This window comes from Thunnus albacares, chromosome 3 (assembly GCF_914725855.1).
Source record: "Thunnus albacares chromosome 3, fThuAlb1.1, whole genome shotgun sequence".
In the NCBI taxonomy this organism is placed as follows: domain Eukaryota; kingdom Metazoa; phylum Chordata; class Actinopteri; order Scombriformes; family Scombridae; genus Thunnus; species Thunnus albacares.
Window position 1 is genome coordinate 1,034,299 of NC_058108.1, and position 23,521 is coordinate 1,057,819.

The 23,521-nt window shown below is 39.2% G+C and overlaps 3 protein-coding genes across 4 annotated transcripts; 1 reads left to right on the forward strand and 2 right to left on the reverse strand.

Annotated features, from left to right (window-relative positions):
• The first annotated feature begins 1,200 nt into the window (after positions 1–1,200).
• Positions 1,201–3,201, forward strand: mb (myoglobin). 2 transcript variants are annotated; one of them, XM_044345968.1, is made up of 4 exons: positions 1,201–1,304; positions 2,064–2,173; positions 2,429–2,648; positions 2,827–3,201. In XM_044345968.1, exons 2-4 carry the CDS (start codon positions 2,091–2,093, stop codon positions 2,965–2,967), a joined length of 444 nt encoding a protein of 147 aa, XP_044201903.1. In that variant the 5' UTR covers positions 1,201–1,304; positions 2,064–2,090; the 3' UTR covers positions 2,968–3,201. The 2 variants fall into 2 exon arrangements, with proteins under 2 accessions (XP_044201903.1, XP_044201904.1); XM_044345969.1 differs by having other exon boundaries at positions 1,215–1,304; positions 2,088–2,173.
• Positions 3,202–8,502: 5,301 nt separating this feature from the next.
• pane1 (proliferation associated nuclear element) lies at positions 8,503–12,767 on the reverse strand. Its single transcript, XM_044345626.1, has 6 exons — positions 12,584–12,767; positions 11,072–11,148; positions 10,761–10,859; positions 10,244–10,323; positions 9,960–10,051; positions 8,503–9,720 (listed from the first exon to the last, which is right to left on the reverse strand). Exons 1-6 carry the CDS (start codon positions 12,638–12,640, stop codon positions 9,571–9,573), a joined length of 555 nt encoding a protein of 184 aa, XP_044201561.1. The 5' UTR covers positions 12,641–12,767; the 3' UTR covers positions 8,503–9,570.
• A 744-nt stretch (positions 12,768–13,511) lies between these two features.
• zgc:158803 (LUC7 domain-containing protein) lies at positions 13,512–22,818 on the reverse strand. The gene is made up of 10 exons (XM_044345625.1): positions 22,202–22,818; positions 21,652–21,746; positions 20,046–20,144; positions 17,869–17,979; positions 17,547–17,690; positions 16,988–17,164; positions 16,702–16,880; positions 16,581–16,610; positions 16,029–16,184; positions 13,512–14,740 (listed from the first exon to the last, which is right to left on the reverse strand). Exons 1-10 carry the CDS (start codon positions 22,260–22,262, stop codon positions 14,497–14,499), a joined length of 1,296 nt encoding a protein of 431 aa, XP_044201560.1. The 5' UTR covers positions 22,263–22,818; the 3' UTR covers positions 13,512–14,496.
• Between the last annotated feature and the right edge of the window lie 703 nt (positions 22,819–23,521).

Consider the following 23,521-nt stretch of genomic DNA (forward strand, 5'->3'; position numbering starts at 1 on the left):
TGTCTCTGTACAAATTGTGTTATCGTGAACGGGGCCTAAACATAGGACTGGATAAACACACAACCAGGGCACAAAATTAGCACCAGCCACCAGCCAAATGCTGGTAAAATATGGAAGCGGTTGGCTGATGTGCTTCATTCACCAGCCAGAAAAAACCAAACAATGGTAATCTAATGATTGGCTGGTTAAATGTGAACATTCACCAGCTATTTGGCTGGTGGACAAAAAAGTTAATTTTGCACCCTGCACACATCTACTGGTGGCATTAATAATAACCTGAAGGCAATAAACACATTTCATCCTACTGGCAGCTTTTCTTCTTTAAGAAAACAGTACGTGTTAATCAAAATGTATTTAATTAATGCTTCACTTCACCCAGATACCTCCCTGTATTTATTTTACAAAATACTATTCAACAGTACCACAAACTACAGCCTCCAAAATGTCCAGAAAGTTGACACATTGCTCTTTAAAACAGTTTCAACAAAAACTGAACCCTATAACCTCAATGAAAGCAGGATTTGCTGCCGGGCTGTTGTGTGAGACTGTTAGTTTTAGCTACTGTAGGTGCACCTGATGATCTCAATGTAGATTACTGTTGCTCTGAAATACCCGCGAGTCAAGTATCATACTTCTTCAAATCATTTCTTCTCTCAGGTAAAAATGAAACAATGCACCTTATAAAAGTAATGCAACCCTGCACACTGCAGGAATGACTGCGACATCACACACACATGTACCCACACACACGCACCTGTACACACACACACACACACACACACACGTACACGCACACATGCCCACACACACACACCTGCACACACACACACACACGTATACGCACACATGCCCACACACACACACCTGCACACACACACACACACACACACACACACACACACACACACACACGCATACGCACATGCACAGGCACACACACACTCCCAGGACCATTGCAGTTTGTGTGTTTTCATATCTTTCTGGCAAATATGATCTTTATTCAAATGAGATTATGTGAGGCATATGAAGGCTCAGCGAGATGGAACAGAGAGTAAAAAGATGCCCTGAGTGACACTTTATCACATCAGCGATGATGTTTGTGTGGAATCAGAAAGTTGCAACATTAAGCTTCGAGGTGTTGCAAGCATTTTAAGAGACGTGCAGCAAGAGAGGTTGACGGATGGGAGGGCCAGAATAATTTGGTGACTGGACAGAGGGAGGGAGTATAAAAGGTCAGCTTTGGGGGGGAGTCAGGCCAAGAAGAATTTTGCTGTAATCAGACGGGATATATTACTACTTTGCAGGTAGGTATTGCATTTTTAATCCTTTCATACTGTAATTTTGGAATGATTCTCTTTTACTTGTATTAATTTGGAGTATATTGCCTGAAAACTAAAAAAAGGGACTGAAATATGAAATAGAACACAAAAATGTATTGATTAAAGCAACTTTTGGTAATATTTTTGTATTTAGAAATTCAGAATAACACTTCACATGTTTCATATGTTTTTCTACATCAATTTAAAGAAAGCACTTTTAAAGGAATTAAGACTTGCTGCTAGAAAAATAGTATTAGGAGAACAAAAAGCAAATAACTTTCATGGAGGAGAAAAAAATATCTATTTATACAGAAAATGATCTGTTGTTTACATGCTCTTTATTAGCATGTGACAGCTTTAAAATCATCAAAACCAAGAGTGCGTCTGATTTCACTTCACATATATTATTCAGAGTCCCATCGAGGTTACATTACAGACTTGGCGAGGGCAGCTGAGGTCATGTAGACGCTTCTTTCTTGTAACGAGTTGCTCTTGAAGGATCTGTTGGCTGCAGGCCATCAAATCAAACATGAGACATGCAATGCTGGAGTAAAAGGATAACACTGTTCAAATAATCAGGGAGGTTTGTTTTTCTCTGATTACTTCTCTTCCTTTCCCTCTGATTGTCTTTAAAGTGACAGAATCTGTTTTTTACTCCTCAAATCAGTGTTCTCTCAAGTTTTAAAAAAAAAATTTAATTAAATTTTTTTTTTTTTTTTAATTTAATTAAATTTTTTTTATCAGATCTAGATTTCTCCATCTCCTCAGGTCATGGCTGACTTTGATGCAGTTCTGAAGTGTTGGGGTCCAGTGGAGGCGGACTACACCACCATGGGAGGCCTGGTTCTGACCCGGTCAGTGGCTCTAGCAAGATAAGATCGCTCTTTCCTGTAGGTCAGGTGGTATGCAGAGCTATAGCCAGGATTTTAGAAATACTGAGGTCCCATAAATGCGTTTCCTCTAAGATCATGTTTCAAAGTCTTCTTCACATTGCCATAAATAAAATTTTGGTGGGAAAACACTGTTTCCTTTGTTAAAAACATCTCCTCAACGTAGGTATGATCCTGGTGGTGTCTTATCTCTGGTGAATTCTCTCCTTTTCTCCACAGTTTATTCAAAGAGCACCCTGAGACCCAGAAGCTGTTCCCCAAATTCGCTGGCATCGCCCAGGCTGACATAGCCGGTAACGCAGCTATTTCTGCTCATGGTGCCACTGTGCTGAAGAAACTTGGAGAGCTGCTGAAGGCCAAAGGCAGTCACGCTGCCATCCTAAAACCACTGGCAAACAGCCATGCCACTAAGCACAAGATTCCCATTAATAACTTCAAGGTGAGATTGGTGTATATCAGAGAATATTTTAGTATATCTCTAATCCTTCATCCCTCCTTTAAAGTTTCTCTTTTACCTTGAAGTTGCTTCTTCTTCATGTGTTATTGATATTGCGGCATCCTAGATATTTTCTTATTTTTAACCTGTTTGTATAATTTGCTCTGCATTTTCTTTCCAGCTGATTTCTGAGGTCCTTGTGAAGGTCATGCATGAGAAGGCAGGACTCGATGCCGGTGGGCAGACAGCCCTGAGGAACGTGATGGGTATCATCATCGCCGACCTTGAGGCCAACTACAAAGAGCTGGGCTTCTCTGGCTGAGGTCACACATGTCATACCGCCGGGTCGGACAGCAGACAGGAATGTTTTCCACCAGCAAGTGCACATTTTAAAAGTTAGTTTGTATAGGGTTTTTTTTTTCTGTTATTGTGTCCACTCCTGTAACTGCTCAGTAATAAACGTAATTCATGTTTCATTGTAATGGCTAACAGGATGTAAACTTCAACAAACTGTACCCTGTTGTCACCTATTACCAATAAAACTCTTGTTGCTTTACTCTGTTCATTTTATATATACATATATATATATGTATATATATATATATATATTTACCTGAATTATCAAAAACCACAGAAAAACACTTGATGACTCTTTTTTTATTACTTACCTTCTGTGTCCTCTGTGCTGAGGGACACGTGGTTATAAATGTGTTAAATTAATTGCTAGTCATGCTCTATAAATAAATAATAAAGCATGAGAGAACGAATGTCTTTGGTGAGATATGTAGTCTGAGAGCCAAAGCAGCACATTGTTAAAGTCAGACAGACAGTCCAGAAGGATAAGGTCAAGACCAAAACTCTCCACTTCGAGTGTGTTCACATATGCATGCACAGATAAACACGTAAACATATCAAATAACCCCTCTTGAACACTTCGTCACTTCAGTCATATCATCATAGACACTCAAGCGCAGTATTATCTTTTGGACTCTCTTTCAACTCTCAGTCACCTGATCCATGTGGACGTGACCGTGCCGAGTCTCTGCCAGAGTGGACAGTCCCTTTCATAGCAGCCATATTAGGGACTTTATCACAACTTCCTGTGAACTATCAACCTTTATCAACTTTTTAAGAATTAATCCTCCCCCTCGTCCCTACATTGTTCCAGTGTCAACTCTGTGTTAAATCTCATCTCTCCTTCTCACCCCTGCTGCTGCTGCTGCTGATGGGACAGGCAGGTATTGCCTCATCTCTGCTTCTACCCATGACGACAAAACAACCTCTCATCACAGGTTGCATGAATTGAGACCAGGACAAAACATTTTTGTTTTTTTTCTCCTTTCATTTGAATGATTTTTTAGACCCAGAGAGGTGAAAAGTATCCAGAATTTCACAAGAACAAAAAATTAAGTACATATTAGGACAAGTGATATGTAATTAAGGCTGCTGATTATTGTCATTATTGAGTCATCTGATGATTGTTTTCTTATTTAATCGATTGACTGTTTGGTCTAAAACTTTTCCTAAAGGTCACGGTGACATCTTAAAACACCCAAAGAAATTCAATGTATGGTGATACTAAAAGGACAAAAAAAACAGAGAATGTTGGTCATTTTTGTTTGAAAAAATGAATAATACAATCTGATAATAATAGAATAATACAATCTGTGACTAATGGCTATTTATTTATTTTTGTTGATTGACTACTTGATTCATTGACAAATTGTTTCCCCTCTAGACACGGCAGGTGTGATACTTGACTCATTGATGATAAAATGAGAGTTGATACTTGACTACAGAAGCAATTAAGAGAGGTGAGGATGAAGCTAATATTGCTGCCGTACTATGACATCTGACACTGATCGCTTCCTAGAGGCTGGCCCCTTAAACTGTCACAAAGGCTGCAAAAATCACAACACAAAATGTGTCAGCAGCACAATAATGTTGGTTTTTGGTCCTTGGACCTGAATCTGATCAACTTTACCATGATCTGCTGCAGCTACTGATTACTGCACCTGCTTCAGTCAGTGAGTCAGAACCAATATCTAGGTTGGAATTATCTATTGGCCTTATTACTGAAATTCCACAGTTCCACCGAGTCATTGATGTCCCTCCAGTTTCTGACTTGATGCCATAACAATGTTACTGTTACATAACTTGTATGATGGATAATTGCCATGATAACCCAACTATTAATAGTGTGTGTCTGTGTGTGTGTGTGTGTGTGTGTGTGTGTGTGTGTATGTCTGTGTGTGTGCGCATATGTGTGTGTGTGTGTGTGTGTGCGCGCATGTGTGCGGACGTGACACAAGGCACAGAAAGCACAGTGCCTCTGGTCACTCTCTTTGGGAAACACCTCGGCTTGTCTGACCAACTGTTGACTGAACTGAGGTCAAACTCTTGCTGGTATCCAACAGGACGACAGCTTTTATTTATCCTTTTATTCGATGGGGATGAAGTTAGCAAGAATGCTTATTTACATCTGCAGTCCCCTGGTAGTTAACAAAAACAGAGGAAGTATGAGTAACAATATGCAAATACAAATATACAAATACACAAGTAGAAAAAGACAAAACACATTGTATTATTTGAGTCTTAAAGGAGGGATATGTGAGGTACTCCCTTATTGCAAGTGGTCGGCCATTTCAATATATACTCCCCTTTACTGACAGTACGGTTTGTCCAAATGAGGTATGTCTATATGGCACCACACAGTCCCCTCTAGTGGTGGCCCTGGTGCTATTGCCACTGTCAGCCCACTGTTAAATGATTTAAAGGAGGTGGGGCAAGCACATGTAAAACCTTATACAGACGGGTGACAAGGGAAAAACCAGCGCAGGCCTGAATGCTTGACCCCCTACAGTAAGGTGATCTGGTGGCTCTGTCATGCTGTGGGGGGCATTTTGCTGGCATGGTTTGGGTCCACTTGTCCTCTTCGAGGGAAGGGTCACTGTAAATCAATACAAAGTAGTTGTGAGTGATCACCTTTATCCTATGATGAAACATCTCTATCCGGATGGGGGTGGCCTCTTCCAGGATGACAATGCCCCAATTTCACAGGGCATGCCAGGTCACTGAATGGTTTGATGACTATGAAAATGATGTGAATCACATGCTACGGCCTTCACAGACCATTGCATATGATTTGCCGACGTGTTAGACAGCACTTTCCATCACCATCATCAAAACACCAAATGAGGGAGTATCTTTTGGAAGAATGTTGTTCATCCCTCCAGTAGAGTTCAGAGACTGTAGACTCAATGCCAAGGTGCACTGAAGCTGTTCAGGCAGCACCTGGTGACCCAACACTTTACTAAGACACTTTATGTTGGTTTTTCCTTCAATTTGTCACCCATCTGTACATAAAACAAGCATATTTAAATTTTTCAGTTCTCAAAGCTCAATAAATGATATTTTTCCAGGATATTACAATGATGGAATGAGAGTGTTTTTTAATCCAAAACTTTTATGGCTTTCTTCAAAAGTAACTCTATTGGTTTAAGTGCTGCTACACCTGTAAGTGACCAGTTAGTAAACCAGTACTCTGTGTGCATTGAGTGTAAAAACATCCTGGCAGCATTCACTGTCAGAAATGGCCTGATTTACTTGAAATCTTAAATTAAATTTTACTGTGTTTGACACCTTTTTCATATGACTTTTAAAGGTTAATGTGCAGTCCGATGTGACCCCGAGATACTTGAACTCACTTACAATTTTAAGCTCCTGCCCTCTCAGGAATACATTGGAATGTGTCACTTTTTTTTTTTTGGTATTCAAATGGAGACATGTTTTAGTAAGCCAGTCTTGAACATGAGTCACTGCAGATGTAAGAATTAAGGAGGCTTCTTGGATGCATTCTTTTGCATGTGTAAAAATGACTGCATCATCGGCATACATTTGAATATTGATGTTCTGACATGCATCGGGTAGGTCATTAATATATTGGCCCAAGAATAGAGCCTTGTGGGACCCCTACAGGACAACCAAGGTAAGGTGATGATTTGGTGCTGTCAACACAAACACGTTACTTTCTATTGGATAAATATGATTTCATCCACAGGATAGCTTCTTCAGAAAAATTAAAATGTGTTAATTTGGATAAAAGAACCTGATGGTTAACGGTATCAAATGCCCTCTTTAAATCAAGAAAGACAGCACTGAACTCTAATCCAATAAGCGTTTAACTTTTTCTAAAAGGACACAATTTGCTGATTCTGTGCATGGGGTGCAGAGGGGTGTAGCCTTTATTTAGATGTTCAGTCAATAGCTTTGCTATCCACTTCTCATAGACCTTAGATATAACAGGGAGGATGCTGATTGGCCGATAGTTAGCCAAGATTGCAGTAACCATGGCCACCTTCCAAACTGAACAACTGTTTGCCTGAATGACAGATTAATTAGATGTGTAATCGGGCGTACCAGAGATTCTTTGTGTAACTTGAGGACGTTGGTGTCAAGCCTGTAGGCATCCTTAGTTTTAGAGCTTTTCAGTGCACCGATAACGTCGGCCACTTCTGGTTCTGTTGTTTCCTCCATTTTAAAAATGCTGGGTTATCTCATGGACAGAGTTTCAGACAAGAGTACTGAGATTAGTAGCTAGGATGATCCTGTTTTTAACTAATACAGTATTAATTTTGAGTTCTGATTCTTTATTGTTCTATTTGTTTTGTTTCCCAATTCATTTGTTAATATTTTGCCAATTTTTTTCCATTCATTCCTTTTTGCACCTTCAATAGTGTCAATAAAAGATTTGGTTTGGCCTTTTGTATAGTATTATATATATATATATATATATATATATATGTGTGTGTGTGTGTGTGTGTATATATATATATATATGTATATATATATATGTGTATATATATATACACACACACACATGTATATATATATACATATATATATACATGTATATATATATATACATATATATATACATGTATGTGTATATATATATATATATACACACACACATGTATATATATATATATACACATATATATATGTATATATATATATATATATATAATATATTACTTTGTTTCTCATTGAGGTAAATTTTTGTCGGTTTGTGTTCAGAACAGACTTCCAAGATTTTTTAAGCAGAACATCAGTTTCCTACATTCAATATTCAGCCAGGGCAGGGCAGCCAAGGCTCCCCTTTCTAGTGAAGGACACCATCACTTCATCAATTGTTGCGAGAAATTAATCACAGCCACTCTCTATGTCCCCCAATCAAGCTCTTTCAGAGCTGCCTCAAGGTTTTGCTGTTGACTCTTTGGGACTGTGTCATAACAGGATGTAGTTTTAAATGAATTTGATTATTTGTTCAATCTGTGTAAAACAGGCTATTATTTTTTATTTCATTTTTTTAAGGGACTGCTGGTTTTGTATTTGAAATTCTGTGTAGTTTGGTTCTCTGTCAGTACTCAAGTTCACAGCAGGGATTTAATATCTAAACACATGACAAAATAGCAAATAAATGCAAAATCGATCATGAAATAATCAAACTTATCAAAGATCATGAAGTGTGGCACTGTTCGGCATTACATGAGACTGAACTCTTTATATTTTGTAACAAACAAAAACTCTTAATTCTCTTCTTGATTCCAGCGTGTTTAGAAGCAGCTTGTGGAGCAAAGATGTATCACAACTTTGCAGAAATCTCATTGATAAGTTTGAATTATGGCCCTGGCTTAGAATGTACAAAAATGCAAAAATATACAAAGCACCTATTAACTATTGTTATATCATACTGATAGTATATCAGTGATATACTGAAAAATACCTGGCAGGGTCCACTGGTAACATTTTCCTTCATTATTTTGATGTCAGACATCCAAACAGTACATAAAAATAATTACATAATATGAATTTTATTTTTTAATACAAAAAACGTAGTCAATCAATATAATTTTCTTCAATTGCGAGATTCAGTATAACCCCAAAGAGGTCAGTTGTGTTTTTATTGATCATAGCTGATCTATTTTCTTGTATTGATATTAAAAACCTAAAAAAAAAAAAAATCTACAGTTCAAATATCTATGAACCATAAAAACAAACAAACTCCACACGGTATATACAGAGAAAGCCGTCTGTGCTGCATTATAATTATATACACAATGCAAAACAAATTATGTTGTGTAGTAGTTTATATTGGTACATCATTGTCCCTGACAGGTGTTTTCAGTTATTGTGGCAGAGCACAGAGGCCACAGCGGACAGGATAAAGCGAGCATTTCTGGTGTCATTGAGCCAGGGAATGTTGAATGTTGAGTTTACAAGCAGCAACCGACAAATCCTACACAATATGTTTTTCAAATTGCATTTTTGTGTGCTGTGTTGACTCAAAAGTTTCAATTTTAAGGTCACTGATCAGGTTAAAAATATTCTACTTCATGTCAAACATCATTTATAACTCCCAGTAACTGATAGCAGATAGGTCTTTTAAACTGTCATACTGTAGCTGAAGATCATTGGTGTTATTAATAACATTAACCTCTCTGCTGTTTCTAAGTGTCCCAGTTACACATAACAGTGTGACAGTCTGGCAGCACGCACAATACCAGAAAAGCTCATTTAATCTTATTATCTACACCTGTTTTCCTGCTGTGACATGCCAAAATGTCTTCTGAAAAACATGCCTGTTGGGTTCTTTATATATTCTGACACACACACACACATTGAACAACTGCTGAGTAACCAGTTCTGCTGACAGGCACTTTATAGCAATACTACAACCCTAAAATAATACTTAGAAAAGGAGAAAACTGCAGCAAAAAGCCAAAAGCACAAACATGTAAAATAAACAGATGAAATCCTAACAAAGTATTAACAGTACACCTGTTGTGTTGATCAATTACAAATAAATATAATAATAGAAAAGTCAGAGAAGAAATCCATTCAGAGAAATGGGTCACAGGAACTAATCAAAGCTCGGCTGGTCGATGTCTGGGGGCACGGTGCATCGAGTCAGGTTGGACAGGTAGAGAGCTGTAGCCATGGGAACAAGGCCAGCTGCCACCCTGAGGATGGTCAGCAGCCTCTCTGTAGCGTTGGTCACACCATCTGGTGTCTAGAGGGGAGAGACATTACACAAGGCTGATTTTAAAGAAACAGAAAAACACACTAAAAAAGACATTTGGTGTTATATTCTTAACAATAGCACAGTGACTGTGAACTCCAGGATCATCAAGTTACAAGTAGTTTCCCAATGTTGCCAGCTAGGTGACAGTGCTACACATAAATTTGTCACTGAATCACCATATTGGCTTCAAACCATCCTCAATGTTTGTGACTAAAGTTGACACAAACCTGATCCTCTGCAAAGAGCAGGGGGCATTGGAGCGATGCAGCCAGCTTCCTAACAGCGTCCAGGCGCTCTATAGGGACCGAAGCGCTACGAGCTACGAGACACAGAAGCATTGAAAAGGCAGCGAGTCAGACGGAGACACAGCAAAGGCTGAGCTAAGGTTTGGTCACATTGAGAAAAATGGTTCATCTCAGACAATTTCTGCTCGATTTCATCATTTTTGCTCCTTTCTTGTCCTCCTTCATGTGACAGAACTTACTTAAAAAGATTTAACTCATTGCCTCACCATTAATAACCATGAAGCAGACTTTTCCAAGGAAATATCCAGGGTCCAAATGTTTCAGGGAAGCTTCTGCTGACTGAAAACTATGACAAAATAAAACAGTAAATGTCACTATCACTTCAGAATTAACTCTATTATATCAAACTGAGTATGTTTTAATGATTCCTCCAACCATATTTTCACTTTATGAGACCAGGTTACCTCAGAGAAATCAGTAGCTCTTTTCTACATGATGATTGATGTTAACACTAATGTAACAACCAAACAATTACTCATTATAACCTTTATTATATCAATTATATTGGTCTTTGTGGCAGCAAGATACAAATACAAGAAAACTTTTTTTTTTTTTAAGTAGAGCTGCAACAATAAATCAATCAACAGAAAATTAACCACCAAATATTTTGATAATTGGTTAATTGTTTTGAGTAAATTTAAGAACATACATATATACATGCTATGTTCTGGTGGTTAGAAAAGCACACAGGTGAGGAGATTAAAATATGAACAGGTAAGTTACCTGAGTTCTGATGTCAGGTTGATGATGAACACCACCAGGTCTATCCTCGGACGACCCTCGTCATTCTCCTTTGGCAGAGGCAGACTCTTGGCTAATCTCCTGTTCATTGATACAAAGAAATCATGAGGTATGAGACAGAGTGGACACCGATGGCAAGATAAACACTCTCTTTTTGCATCCTCTTAGTAAATTAATTGATTAAACACATATCCTGGCTTTCTGATAATCTTGTTCCAACAGGAAGCAGATGTTGTTTCACGCCCTGCACCATTTCCGGACTTTGGCAGTTTGCAGGATGAAGCGCTACTCACACATTCAAAGTGACAGAGGTCTCCTTCACCAGAGCGTCTGCTAAACTCTGCTGAAACTGCTCCTCACTCTCCACCAGCTGGAGGAAAAACACACCATGTCAGCACAAAACCTGGTGATAAGACTTTTCACTGTAACACACTGCCACTAAACATTTAACAAGTTAAAATAAAACTCCAAAGTATCCAAAAACATGGCCCAATATGTATTTGAACAGTAGTTGGAAAGTAACCACGTGGCTTATATTTATCTAACTACTGTGCTTATGTACAATGCTGCTTTACATTAGTATTTCCATTGTGTTCAACTTACTGCTACTGGATCTGACTGCACCACAGCTGTAGTTACTTTGCAAATTTAAAATGTACGTACAGTTATGTATGATACCCTCATAAAATATAACATATTCCTATAAACAGAAAAGTTTTCAGACAACACAAAAATGAAGTTTAGCTATATTTTAATGCATCATTAATATGACACTGAAGGAGGGCACGGTCTTTTAAGAACACTTACTGCGATACTTCCACACCATTACTCAATTAAAACTCTGAATGCAGAACTTTTGAGTAGATCTCCAACAAGTATTGGACAATATATCAGTTAGTTGATTAAAAGAAAATTAATCTGCAACTATTTTGTTAATTGATTAACGTTTCAATCATTTTTCAAACAAAAAATGCCAAATGTTCTTTGATTCAAGCTCCTCAAATGTGACGATTTGCTGTTTTTCTTTGTCATATATGACAGAAAATTGAATATCTTAAAGTTTTGGACTGTTAGTCAGAAACAAGCATAACAAGCAAACTGAAGAATCACAGTGGGCTTTTAGAAACTGTGAATGCCTTTTTTTTTTTTTTTTAAATTATTTTTAGTTTTAATAGACTAATTGATAAATTGAGAAAATATTCAGCAGATTAATCAATGATGAAGATAATCGTTAACTGCAGCCAAACTTTTGAGTATTTTTTACATTGGGGTATTGCAATCCACCACAGATGAATAAATAACATTTATTCAGAGTATACTTTGGAGTGTAGAAATATACTTCTTGCTGTTCTCGGTGGTAAATTTAACTACAGGTCACACACATGTACATGATCTAAATACATATCTGGTTGCTTTTATATATTTTGAAGAATCTCTCAAATACAAAGGTAAGGTATACCATATATCAGGATGGACTTCATGTAATATAAATGCTCTTTAGACAAAAGTAATTAGGTATTTGTGTCTGGTAAAAACTTCACTTTTATACATGTTTTTATAGCTCCTTCCCCCAACCTGATAGTATAAACCCTCTATTTTTACGCGTATTTATGATAATAACGTTAGTTGTTCAAACTGATGACTGAGCACACTTAGCTCACTTTGAAACAGTTAGATATCACAAAACTTTCTCAAACTGTCACGACACCGTTTGAGCTGCTGTTGTTTTTAGCACTCGACCATCGTCAACACACTGGTTTGTCTGTTAGCTGCCGATAGTTAAAGGCTGTAAAACACAAACTCACCAAGATTGTGGCTGTGTTCAAAGCAGGTAGTTTACTAAACGGCTTCAGCAACGACATGCTGGCATAAACATGGAGATAAACACACTCCACACAGTTTCTGTTTCGTATATTTTAGCAGTTAGCTAAATCCAGAGACGTCTCTGCTCACTTCCTGAATCCTGCGCGCTGCATTTTTAAACTAGCGTCTGACGTCATGACGTTTTCCCTACATTAGCAGGCACGTTCTGCCACCCACAGGCTGACAGATGCTGTGCAACTCACTCATGGTCCATTTCTAATACAGATTGGACATTTTGAGCAAAATACTACGGTTAGTAATTCAGCTTTCTGTATGTTTTCAGCAATTATTTAAAAATATGGTTCAGTACTTTTAGTTTAGTTGATACATGCCATCAAACTGTTAAAAAGCCACTTGAAATTGTAAAAATGTTACTTTTTCCTTTTTGTATAACACCCAACCCCGACAAGTTAAACATTTGCTTTTTTTGCATCAGTTTTTACTAAATATTTTAATGTAATGTTAAAAAGATATTACCTGTTTTACATGTATATCCATTGGAAATTGTGTTGGACATCTGTAAAGATGGAAGGAAGAGGCAGAAAAAAGCACCGGCTCTGTAACTCTAGATGCCAAAGGATCTTGCTATAATGTCACAATAATTTTTTTTAAAAATCCTAAATTTTAAAGGGATACTCCAGCAATTTAGTCTTGTACTATGGTAAAGTTGGGGGACAAGAGAAAGATTTTTAAAAAGAATGGTCAAAAATCAACAGAGGCTGACTTTTTGTCCATAGTACATCAAGCGCCTAAAATGCTGGATCATACATTTCCCATAATGCAACTCAATAGCATTTTTCATTAGAGCTCATTTTTTTGTTAAACTTGGGAAAGCTCAACAAGATATACGAGTAAATTGACCTTCATGTGTAAAATTAGTGGATTGCTCCTTTAATGCATAAATAAAAGCTACAGATAGAGAGAAGTCTGTAGAACACATTGTATTTCAATGGAAGCAGAAAAATTTTATTCAGTTTATGGTGGCACAGCAAAGTAGATTCCCCCAGTACATCCAGGTCGTATCACAGCACACAGGACACAACTCCCTTGGCCTTGAGTGTCAGTATGTAAATATGCACATCGTCTAGATGCATTCACATGTAAAGAACTGAGTGGGGACATTTGGATGACTTCTTTCAGGTGACAAGCGAGTTTCTTGAATCTTAAATTAAAGGCAGGCTCAAGGGTGTGTGTCAGATTTCCCAAATGAGATTGTTATGGCTTGAAGGCAGTAAATAAAAACACAACCATCAGAAGTGCCTTCAGTCATTCACAGCTCATTTCAAACATCACCGGCGAGGGTTATGCCACATTAGTGAGCCCAACCCGTGTAAATAAATCCACAGCTACTGAAACTTGTAGATTCCTAATGGAACATGGGAAAAAACAGTAATAACATTGAACTAATGATAAAAAAATAACAGCACTTCATGTGACTAAAATAAAAACAGATTTAAAGTGGGGCTTCTGTCTCCTCACTGCCTCGTCACTGTCAAAATAACTGTACATAAGATCGACAAGATGGCATAAAAAAACAAGACTGTACTTCTTTCACGCCACTCAAGCCTCACAATTCAAAGTCACTGTCTTATAAAAGTTGGTTTGCATGTTAGCTTGACCGCCACCACTGAAGTTGTTCCCTTATCCCCACGTTAAGTTTCCACTGTCCACCCACCTACCCTGCTAATGTACATGTCCCATTTTAAACATGAACACACATACAAAGCTGACACATACACATTCGCAGCGACACTCATCTCTCCATGCTCCTTTGACTAAACAATATATCCAAATCAAAAGACTTTGAAGGCGTCCCCCTCCTGTTCGTATCTCCCTGGACTCTCGGCCCTTCTGTTCATATCTCCCCTGACTCTCGCTCCTCTGAGCTGGAGCGTCGGTCCCGCTCCAACGACAGGGATCTCTCTCGTTCCCGGCCCCTGGCCGTATCCGGGGAGGTGGACCTCTCCCTGTCCTCCCAGTCTCCGTAATCCGCCTTGTCGTCACGCCAGCCCTCTCCTGATCCTCCTCCCTCTTTACATGGCTCCTGGGACAGCGAGCGCTCTCTGTCGCGGGTGTGAGATGATCTGTCTCTGGAGGACCTGAAAGAGAATCAGCCACAGATTTGATGAAAAAATTTAAAGAAAGTTTCACCAAGTTTCCAAGAAGCAAGCTGCAATTAGGAATTTGAGATAATTCTTCCCTGCTAATTTTAAAACAATAAAAAATTTGGGACCCGAGGATGATTATACAGGAACCCTGTAGGACTCAAATAAATCTGCAATTTATGATGTGTGATGCTGCCACCATCAGCAACCTGCGTGTAAGCAGCACAGTGGAAATGTTGCTTTTGTGAAACAGGCTCCTAGATTTCAATTTGCCATTTTGTTTTTTCTACAGTGAAGGAAAGCTGATAGTTATTATCCACATCCAGGACCAGTGAGTCAAACCAGCAACCATTCATGAAATTTACAATTTAATCCCAAAGAGTTCAAACTGGACAAATTTCAAGTACGACAAACGTGAGGTAACAACTTGGTGCACGTCAACACTGAAAAAACACTCATTTGTTCTTCTGTATAATGACTGTTATATATGAAGAGAATGACAATAACTTCTACTTTGAACTTGATTTTGTGGAGTTGAGTGACTGAGTTCAGTTAGTTAAGGACATTGTTGGACCAGTTCATATAATCTTTAATGAACTAGTGATTGCTTTGCCTCTTATATCACTGCTTCAATGCATTGAAGAATTAATACAGTTGATATGAAGTGTGAATGATTATATCCACCAACAACAAAGAAACTATTATACACAGATGTTAAAATAGTACTCTAATAGTCAATAAATGCTTTTTTCCTCATTTCAAGTATAATAAAAGCTGCATTTTAAAATAAAATATATAACAGAGAGCTAAAGTGCATCGATCGTACTGGGCTCTTCGATGGTTTAGTGTCTGTGCCTTCAGTTCAGATTTGAGTGGGTATGTTTGCTCAAAATATTTGTGCTCTGTCTGTATTTGTGCTTTTATTGATGAACTTATGAGACATACTGGTTTTGAATTGCTCTGTGGGAAGTAAGGCCATCATATGCACTGCCTCCCTTCCCTGCAGGGTTATGCGGGGGTACGGGTGTGTTTATTTGTAACTGCCGTGAAACAAATCAGAAAATAACATTTCATTTCTCTGATTCACCGGCTTTTCTTGTGATCTTTCTCGCTACCGCCGCTCGCTCTCTTCATTCACTCTCTCGGGTCTCCAGCAATACATCCGCCGAGTGTGAAGTCGATCGGATGAGCGGTTGTGGAGGTACACAAAGTACAGACAGAGACAGACAGACACAGAGAGAGATAGAGTCCTTCCTTTATAGTTAGATAACTAAAGCCCCACCTCTTCCTTTTGTGCCTGTGAGAGTGGGAGCGCGAGCGGTGCCTGTCCTTGTGTCGATGTTTCCTCTCTCTATCTCGATCCCGATCTCCGCCTTCTTCTCTGGAACGAGAGGAGCGGTGACGTCTTGAGCGATGGGAGGATGAGCTGCCTCCATCCCTACAAAAATCATTTTATGGAGAAAACAGATTGTAAGGTTTCAGATTATTTTATCACCCCAGTGAGTGTTAGTACTTCTCAATATTTCAACACTGCTGAATCACAGCTGGCTTGTACAGCATCACACTCTTGTGTGTGTGTGTGTGTGTGTGTCATACAGCTGAAACTACTTTATATGATTCACTGTTCTGAGAAACCACAAACTAGCTTCACAACGGGCACTCGCTCCAAATCCCTGTACACTGCAAAAACACTATATACCAACCTTGTGTGGAATTTACACAAATATTTATCGTCTGATAAGTTTTTAAGTACACTAGTATCATATCACTACTATATACAGCAGTATGTTAATTTCTGTTTCTGTTCAAGAGCTTCAGGTCAAAGCGATCATACCTGTATCGGTCTCCACTTCTAGATCTTGACCTAAGATGGAAACAGATCAGTTTTAGTTTCCGGGCGACACACAAACCTTTCCGTCATAACGTTGGAAGTCAGGCTGTCTCTTGTCTCTTACCTCCTACGCTCCCTCTCCCTTTCTCGCTCCCTCTCCCATTCTCGCTCCCTTTCGCGCTCTCGCTCCCGCTCTCTCTCCCGTTCCCGCTCCATCTCCCACTGCCGCTCTCTTTCATCTTCTCTTTCGCGTTCCTCTCGTCTTCTCATTCGCATTCTTTCTTGTTTCTCGATAACTGCTTTCTGCATTGGGAAAAAGGGAAGGGTGCAAATTAGCTGCACTTTCTACTAAACAGATCAATAATCCTGCAAATGAGAGGATTATGTGGTAGCTCCGGTGCAACCCTTACCCTTAGCTTTTCAAGCTTCTCACGGATTTCAATGAAGCCGAGGTGCAGTTTGCCCCCAAAGTGGTCAGCCAGACGACGATCATTGTCATGGAGACCCAAGTAGGCCGAGCACACCTCACACACCCGTAGTTTTTGTTGTTGAAAGCTGGAGGCTGGCATCGAGTTCCTGTACACATCCTGCAAGAACAAACGTTTTGAGACCAAAGACCTAGAGCTAATGAAGATTTGAACATTTATTACACGTTTCATGCAAGATGATGCCTCTACTTGAGTTTAGGCAGTGAGTAGAGGACAGAGCTTGTTCCTGTGTTACAGGAGAACCAATTTACTGTCATCTCTATCAGATTTCTTTCCATTTTGAGAAAAGATTGGTTGTTTAACTCCGTAATGCCTTTGACACAATGTAACCATGAGTCATTGTTAAATTCATTGTCATTAGTCACGTGCATACTAAACCCTCACTGACATAAACTTAATATCTCTGGTCAGGCTGGTGACATACAGGTCAGAATATTTGATCCACTTGAACACAATACATTTCAGTCAATAAGTCTCTGACCTCTGCTTCTTTCTTCAAGGCCCGAGTCTTCTCCACCTTTTCCAGTAACTGCTGGGCCTCGTCTACGTTCCCCTCACCTCCCAGCTGCTCCGCCCGGGCCAGCAGCTTCCCGATCTCTTCGTTCAGCTCGTGGACACGTTCAGCCTTAAAACGACAAGTGAAAGAGACGAAATAATGAGCTCTAAGCTGTAAAAAAAAAAAGGCAGCTTTGCACAGATTCTTGATAACCTGTTGGTGTGAATTTGTTAATTTTCTCAGGGAATAATGATGCATGAAGACCTGTTAACAATCTCACTAATGATTTCAAAAATAAGTTTGTCACCTTCGCTGTCACTTCTGCGCTGATCTCATCCTGCGTCTCGGCTAGTCTCTTCTTGGCCAGCTCGGTCCTGCGGTCGCAGTCGGCGATAAAAGACTGAAGGTGCTCGGCAGCCTGCACAACAACAACAAGTGAGATAAATAAAATATCCACAATAGTGCACGGTGGAAAAAGAATATTTAACATGTGAAATTCTACTTTCATGGACATGGAAGTTTATTTTATGAAAAATGATGAAAAGATCAGACAGGTTGCATCTTTTTCTTTGCTTTTAACAAAACTTTCTCAAACAACAAACTCTTTATAAAGTTCATTAATACTTTATAGAACTCTTAACAATGTGTAACGTATTGCTAGTACGACATACTGTATATACACTTAGTCTCTGCCTGCTGTTATGTGTGCCAACAAAGTTTATCTGATAAGCTCATAACAATCATTTACAGACACATCTGCTCATTATCACTACGCCCTGCTCTCGTTCACACTTACAGTTAGTTCTTCAACAAATATATGTCGTCAGTCACAACTGAGCATAACTCTGATATTCTTGGAGATGAGAGTAGCACAACTAGAAAACCAGCGTGACTTGCTTTTAAATTAGGCTGCCCAGCACCATAAGATTTACAATCTGTGCGGCATATGACACCATTGATCCGTAAGACTCTTGATTCGAACGAGGAGAGTCTCCGGAAGAGAAACTAGTCAGCTTCATAACATTAAATCTTCCGCAGACAGCTACTGAATCATCGGGATCATCAAGGCAGGCGTTACCAGAAATGTGATGGATGTCCACCCATGTCAGGTGTTTTCATCAATGATGCTCTAGAGACAGATCAGCTTTCAGTATGATCACCAGTCTGGAAACAGTCCAAGGAATGACTACTGAGTGGAAACTGTAAACTGGGCCATCAGTTTCAATTTTCATAGGTTTTAATTGCCTCAACCCGTCTTCTGCTACCTGTCTTTCTTCTGGACGGTTGTCAACTCTTGACACCTTCACACAATGTGGATTAATATACCAGCATCCAGGCTATCCACAGTTTGACATGAAAGCAGCACAGTCAGTCTGGATTATTGTAAACTGTGCTATAGGTGCTGCAGATACAAAACAACCATTTGTAAGATTTAAGGTAGACATGATTTATATTTGCCATTTCTTATTAGTTTGATAAAATATTAGAAGACAATCTAAAAGATGTGTGAGTCAGAATATGTACTACTGGAATTATAACTGAAAAACAAACCATGGTGTTGCTACAAGCAGAAGATAAAACATGATGCAAGAAGTCCAGCTGGAGTGACACATCTATGAGTTTTAAAACAACACACAGTGGTTTCTAATAGCAGTGAGGCAGGATTTTACAACTTTGGAAAGTTATCACAGTGACAATAGTTTGATCCTGTATTGTGATGATTATGAGGTAAACAGCAGAATTACATTCTTCATGTTACACAGTGATCTGTGCTTTCACACAGATTACTACCCAACAAAATGCCTCCAGACTACATACGAGGTTTCTGACCGCGGCCTCAAAGATGATGCTTGGAATGTCACAATTATTTAATCAGATCATAGATAACGAGGGTCATATTACTGCTAAAATAATAGGACCCATTTATTTTAGCTTGACATTTATAATGACTCCAAAAATGTGTTATTTGTCAAAGCCTATTTTTAATCTTTATTTGGCACTCGGTGGGTTTGGACTCAGTTTATGAAATTCCTACAGATTTGTATAATCCAGTGAATGAATGAGTACAGTGTCCATTATACAGCAGGTAGTTCCAACCAAGTGATTGGTCAACTAGATGTTTAGAACGTGATCAAATCAGCGTGACAGCACACCTGGTGGTGTTAAAATGAAAAAAACCTCATCACTATAAATATTACTCCACCATTGATTAGAACTATAGACCATGACGTCGTTGTGGAGACGTATGAAATCGACAAACTTGTTTATTTCTGTTGTCATTTTCAGCCATAACTGTAACCTTTGAAGATATATAGTTAAACACGGTGGTTTGAGCAAGAGCCTCATTTCTGACCGCATCGCTGTCGTGCCAATAATGACGGTAAAGCACACCCTCTCGTGTAATATTGCTTAAGTATGATCTGGAGAGCATAATGGTGTGTGTGTGTGTGTGTGTGTGTGTGTGTGTGTGTGTGTGTGACTCACATCAAGTTCAAAGAAGTACTCCTGCTCCTTAGAGGCGATCTCGTAGTCTGCTCTCAGGGCCAGGTCGTGGACTTTCATACACTCTCCCAGGTCCATCCTCTACAGGAGTCAGAATGACATCAATGGATTAAGATGGCATGCTTCCTCATTTCATTCATATTGAAATTCATTCTAAAATTTGACATTTGTCACGCCAACAGTTCCCTTTTATTCAAATGTCATCCTGGTCTAAAGCAATTTCATTGACAACACATTAAGGCCTGTAAATGTGACATCCTTTGAACCGCCGCTGTGCTTCAAGGCCACATCTTGATTACATACAGTGCAGGAGTGTATCATTGTTGTTGCTGGCTGTGTTTACAAAGAAATAATGACCATGAGGTTAAAGCACAGACTCAAACAATGTTGAAATTGAAGCCTGTTTTATACACAGGCCCCTGATTTTAGAGGATGGAAAGTAATTGGGCAAGTTAACATCAAACGTCCTTAGTCATCTTATTTAATCCTTTACAGTCAATGACTGTCTGAAGTCTACAGTCCAAAGACATCAGCATGTCAATCTTGCATGTTTTGCATATCTTAGGCTGATGAAATACATGCTCAGTTTTAGATTTACATTCATTCATCTTGGCCATTCATTCCCTGTATGGCCACAAAAACACTCCTTCACTACTCTTGTCTGGATATTTTCTTCTGAATTAATTAGCTACACAAAACAGGATTTAAAAATAGAGCCAGTTTCACTTCCATTGCCAACATGCTTTAAATATCTCAGTACAGTTCTTGACTTCCAGATGAGCTTCTCTGAAAATACATCGTATATTTTCGAGAAATGCTCACAGTGACTGTATCCTCTCAAAGGACTCAGCAGACTCTGTGTTAGTCAGCAAATTTTTGAAATAGTGAACAAAACTCTTGTTGAGAGTGTTAATTTTCATCTTCCCGCCTGGTACGGTCACTTAAATTGTAGCTGTAAGAATAAACTTTCCAGGATTGTCCCAGTGGCCTGCAAAATAGTTGGCAAACCCCAAAAGTCCTTGATTGAACTCTTTAAGGAAAGAGCGAGGAAGAAAGTGAGGAGTATCCTAGCAAATAATCTCCCATCCTCTTCATCCCAAGTGCCACAAGTATTCTTAACTCTGTAAAGTGACTGATGAGCTTTCAGCCACAGACATGAACTGTTTATGTGTAATGTGACCTTGTCTCTATCTTTGTTGGCACTGACTGCTTCGCTATCTCATTCTTGTAAGAATCATTTAAAGTGCATCTTCATGTTTTGGTGAGCCAAAGACAATTTTCCACCTTGTTGGACAATAAAGATTTGTTCTATTCTGTATTCACTGCCCTGCTATATGGTCCTAAAATGAGAAAACTGTAAATAAAAAGGGTAAAGATGAGTCCTCCGCTGCTCACAAAATATGGATGTGTACGCATCCTCAAAGCTCCAAGTCAGCACTTTAACCTCGGTCTTTCATTTCAAATCCAATGAGCTGGAGTAGACCCAAAACCAATAACAGCAGCCGTAATACTTTCAGACTGCAGTGTGATACATGATGACGCTCTCTGTGTATAGGTGTGTGTGTGTGTGTGTATGCATGATACTCACGGTGCCTGACAGAATATCATGAGGACATGAATCCAAAAGGTGACTTTTGCAGACCCGCTCATCTGTGAATTTTATTCTCTGCCTCATGGTGTCTCCTTTAAAAAGAAAAAATGCAAAACAGCAGACAGACGAACATAAGTAAAGACGTATACATACCTAATACTGTCATGTAATTTAACACTGAAACTTAGTACTATGCTAGCAATGAATGAGTCATACATCTGTAATACTCTGTAAGAGTCCGATCAAATGGCAACAGCTGTTGGCAATAAACTGAACAAAAGAGTAAGTGGACAATGATGCTAAAATGCTATTAAGATAAGGTCTTTGTAGAGGATCAGCTTAACTTCCCGTGTAAACTCCAACTCAAAGACAACAGGTAGCTATAGCCGGCTGTGCTAGCCCTCATGTTGGCTAGCATGGTGTGCAAAGCATGCCTGTCACTGCCAGGCAGATGGGTTAGCTTTGCCGGCTAACACTAGCAACAACACAAACTCCTGTCCTCATTTTTCATCGGACACCGATCACAACCACATCCGGCCCTGCTCACCGTCTCTCCCAGTCCCCATGAGCTGGTCCAGCATGGCTCGCATCTGTGCCTGGGCCGACATGTTTGGTTATCGTGGTGTGTGAGTCACTCCTAGCCCGCAGCGGTCCTCACTCACACATGCAGCCGCCTCAACTGCAGGCCTCGTCGGCGGCTCCTCCTCCACCGCCGCCGCCGCGGATAACTTTTTTTCCCCCACAAGGAGAGAAAAAGTCCCACAGGGGCAACGAGCTGGTAGTGTGTCGCGTTAATACACTTGAGTGGTTATCACAGCGTTTTAGCAACAGCTGAGTAAATGAGAGTTTGTAACGGCTTCAGGTCGGTTGAGCAGCGTCTGTTTGAAAACTGGAGTCTGCTGTCGTGTCGGGTAGCGACCTGAGAGACGGGCCGTTTGGTTAGCTAACTACACTTATATCAAAGCTGCCAACCAGTTCCTTTGTAACATAGTATCTAACAGTATTTCTAGCCAGTCAGCCAGAAGTTGGCAAGTTTATTTCTGCGTCCTTTCTTCCGTCTTTCCACTTCCCCTCCGTGCGCGTGACCGAGGAGCCGGAGCGCGCTCATAGTCCTTCCGCCTCGAGGAAGTGCTGCAGTCAGTCCTCGCGCGCTGGTTTGGTGACGTCGGGTGACGTTGCACTAAATGTTTGGACAATACACATTTTTGAAAAATAGTTTTGGATTTAAGATTAACTGGACAGTTTACAATCAAAATGTTGGGACCTTTTTTTTCTTTCTTTTTTTTTTTTTTTTTTTTTTTTAAAAAAGAATAGTTTGGGATTTTAACATCTTTAATAATAAATTTAAAGATCCCCCAGACTTGTATTAAGACATAAAAAATACCCTGCTCGGAACAATAATGAGTGTCTGATTAAAAAAAAAACACGATACGTACACTTACTTACGTTAAAATCCTTAAAATGACATGTACCCCTAGGAAAATGTCACATACACAAGATAAACTGGCTCCAAACGCTGCTTTCACCGTGTTATCTTCCAACTCAAACAGTTACATCTGTAATTAAACAGTTATTTAAAGATGTGAAGAAAACTTTCAATATTTTAAATTAATTTTTTATTGAACTTCAAAATTGACTTAAATGAATGGACTCCCCTGGCCTATGTTTTCACCACATAATATGTTTTTGTATGACTGTTGTTGTAGGTCTACATCTTTGTTGTAAATAAAGCAAATAAAAGACATTTTCGAAAAATTAAATAAATTACATGGCAGCTTGTGACGTCAACTTTGTATTTGAACCGAGTCCGTCAGAGCTGCCACACCAAGCAGTGTTTAACTTAATGTTTATAACTAATAAATGCTAT

Coding starts and splice junctions, on each gene's coding strand:
- mb (XM_044345968.1), top strand. CDS start 2,091: ATGGCTGACTTTGATGCAGTTCTGAAGTGTTGGGGTCCAGTGGAGGCG. Junction 2,174..2,428: donor GGAGGCCTGGTTCTGACCCG/GTCAGTGGCTCT, acceptor TTTTCTCCACAG/TTTATTCAAAGAGCACCCTG. Junction 2,649..2,826: donor TTCCCATTAATAACTTCAAG/GTGAGATTGGTG, acceptor TTTTCTTTCCAG/CTGATTTCTGAGGTCCTTGT.
- pane1 (XM_044345626.1), bottom strand. CDS start 12,640: ATGTCGTTGCTGAAGCCGTTTAGTAAACTACCTGCTTTGAACACAGCC. Junction 10,324..10,760: donor AACCTGACATCAGAACTCAG/GTAACTTACCTG, acceptor ATTTTGTCATAG/TTTTCAGTCAGCAGAAGCTT. Junction 10,052..10,243: donor CTGCTTCATGGTTATTAATG/GTGAGGCAATGA, acceptor TGTGTCTCGTAG/CTCGTAGCGCTTCGGTCCCT.
- zgc:158803 (XM_044345625.1), bottom strand. CDS start 22,262: ATGTCGGCCCAGGCACAGATGCGAGCCATGCTGGACCAGCTCATGGGG. Junction 17,691..17,868: donor GCGCAGAAGTGACAGCGAAG/GTGACAAACTTA, acceptor TGTCGTTTTAAG/GCTGAACGTGTCCACGAGCT. Junction 16,881..16,987: donor AGAAGCTTGAAAAGCTAAGG/GTAAGGGTTGCA, acceptor TTCCCAATGCAG/AAAGCAGTTATCGAGAAACA.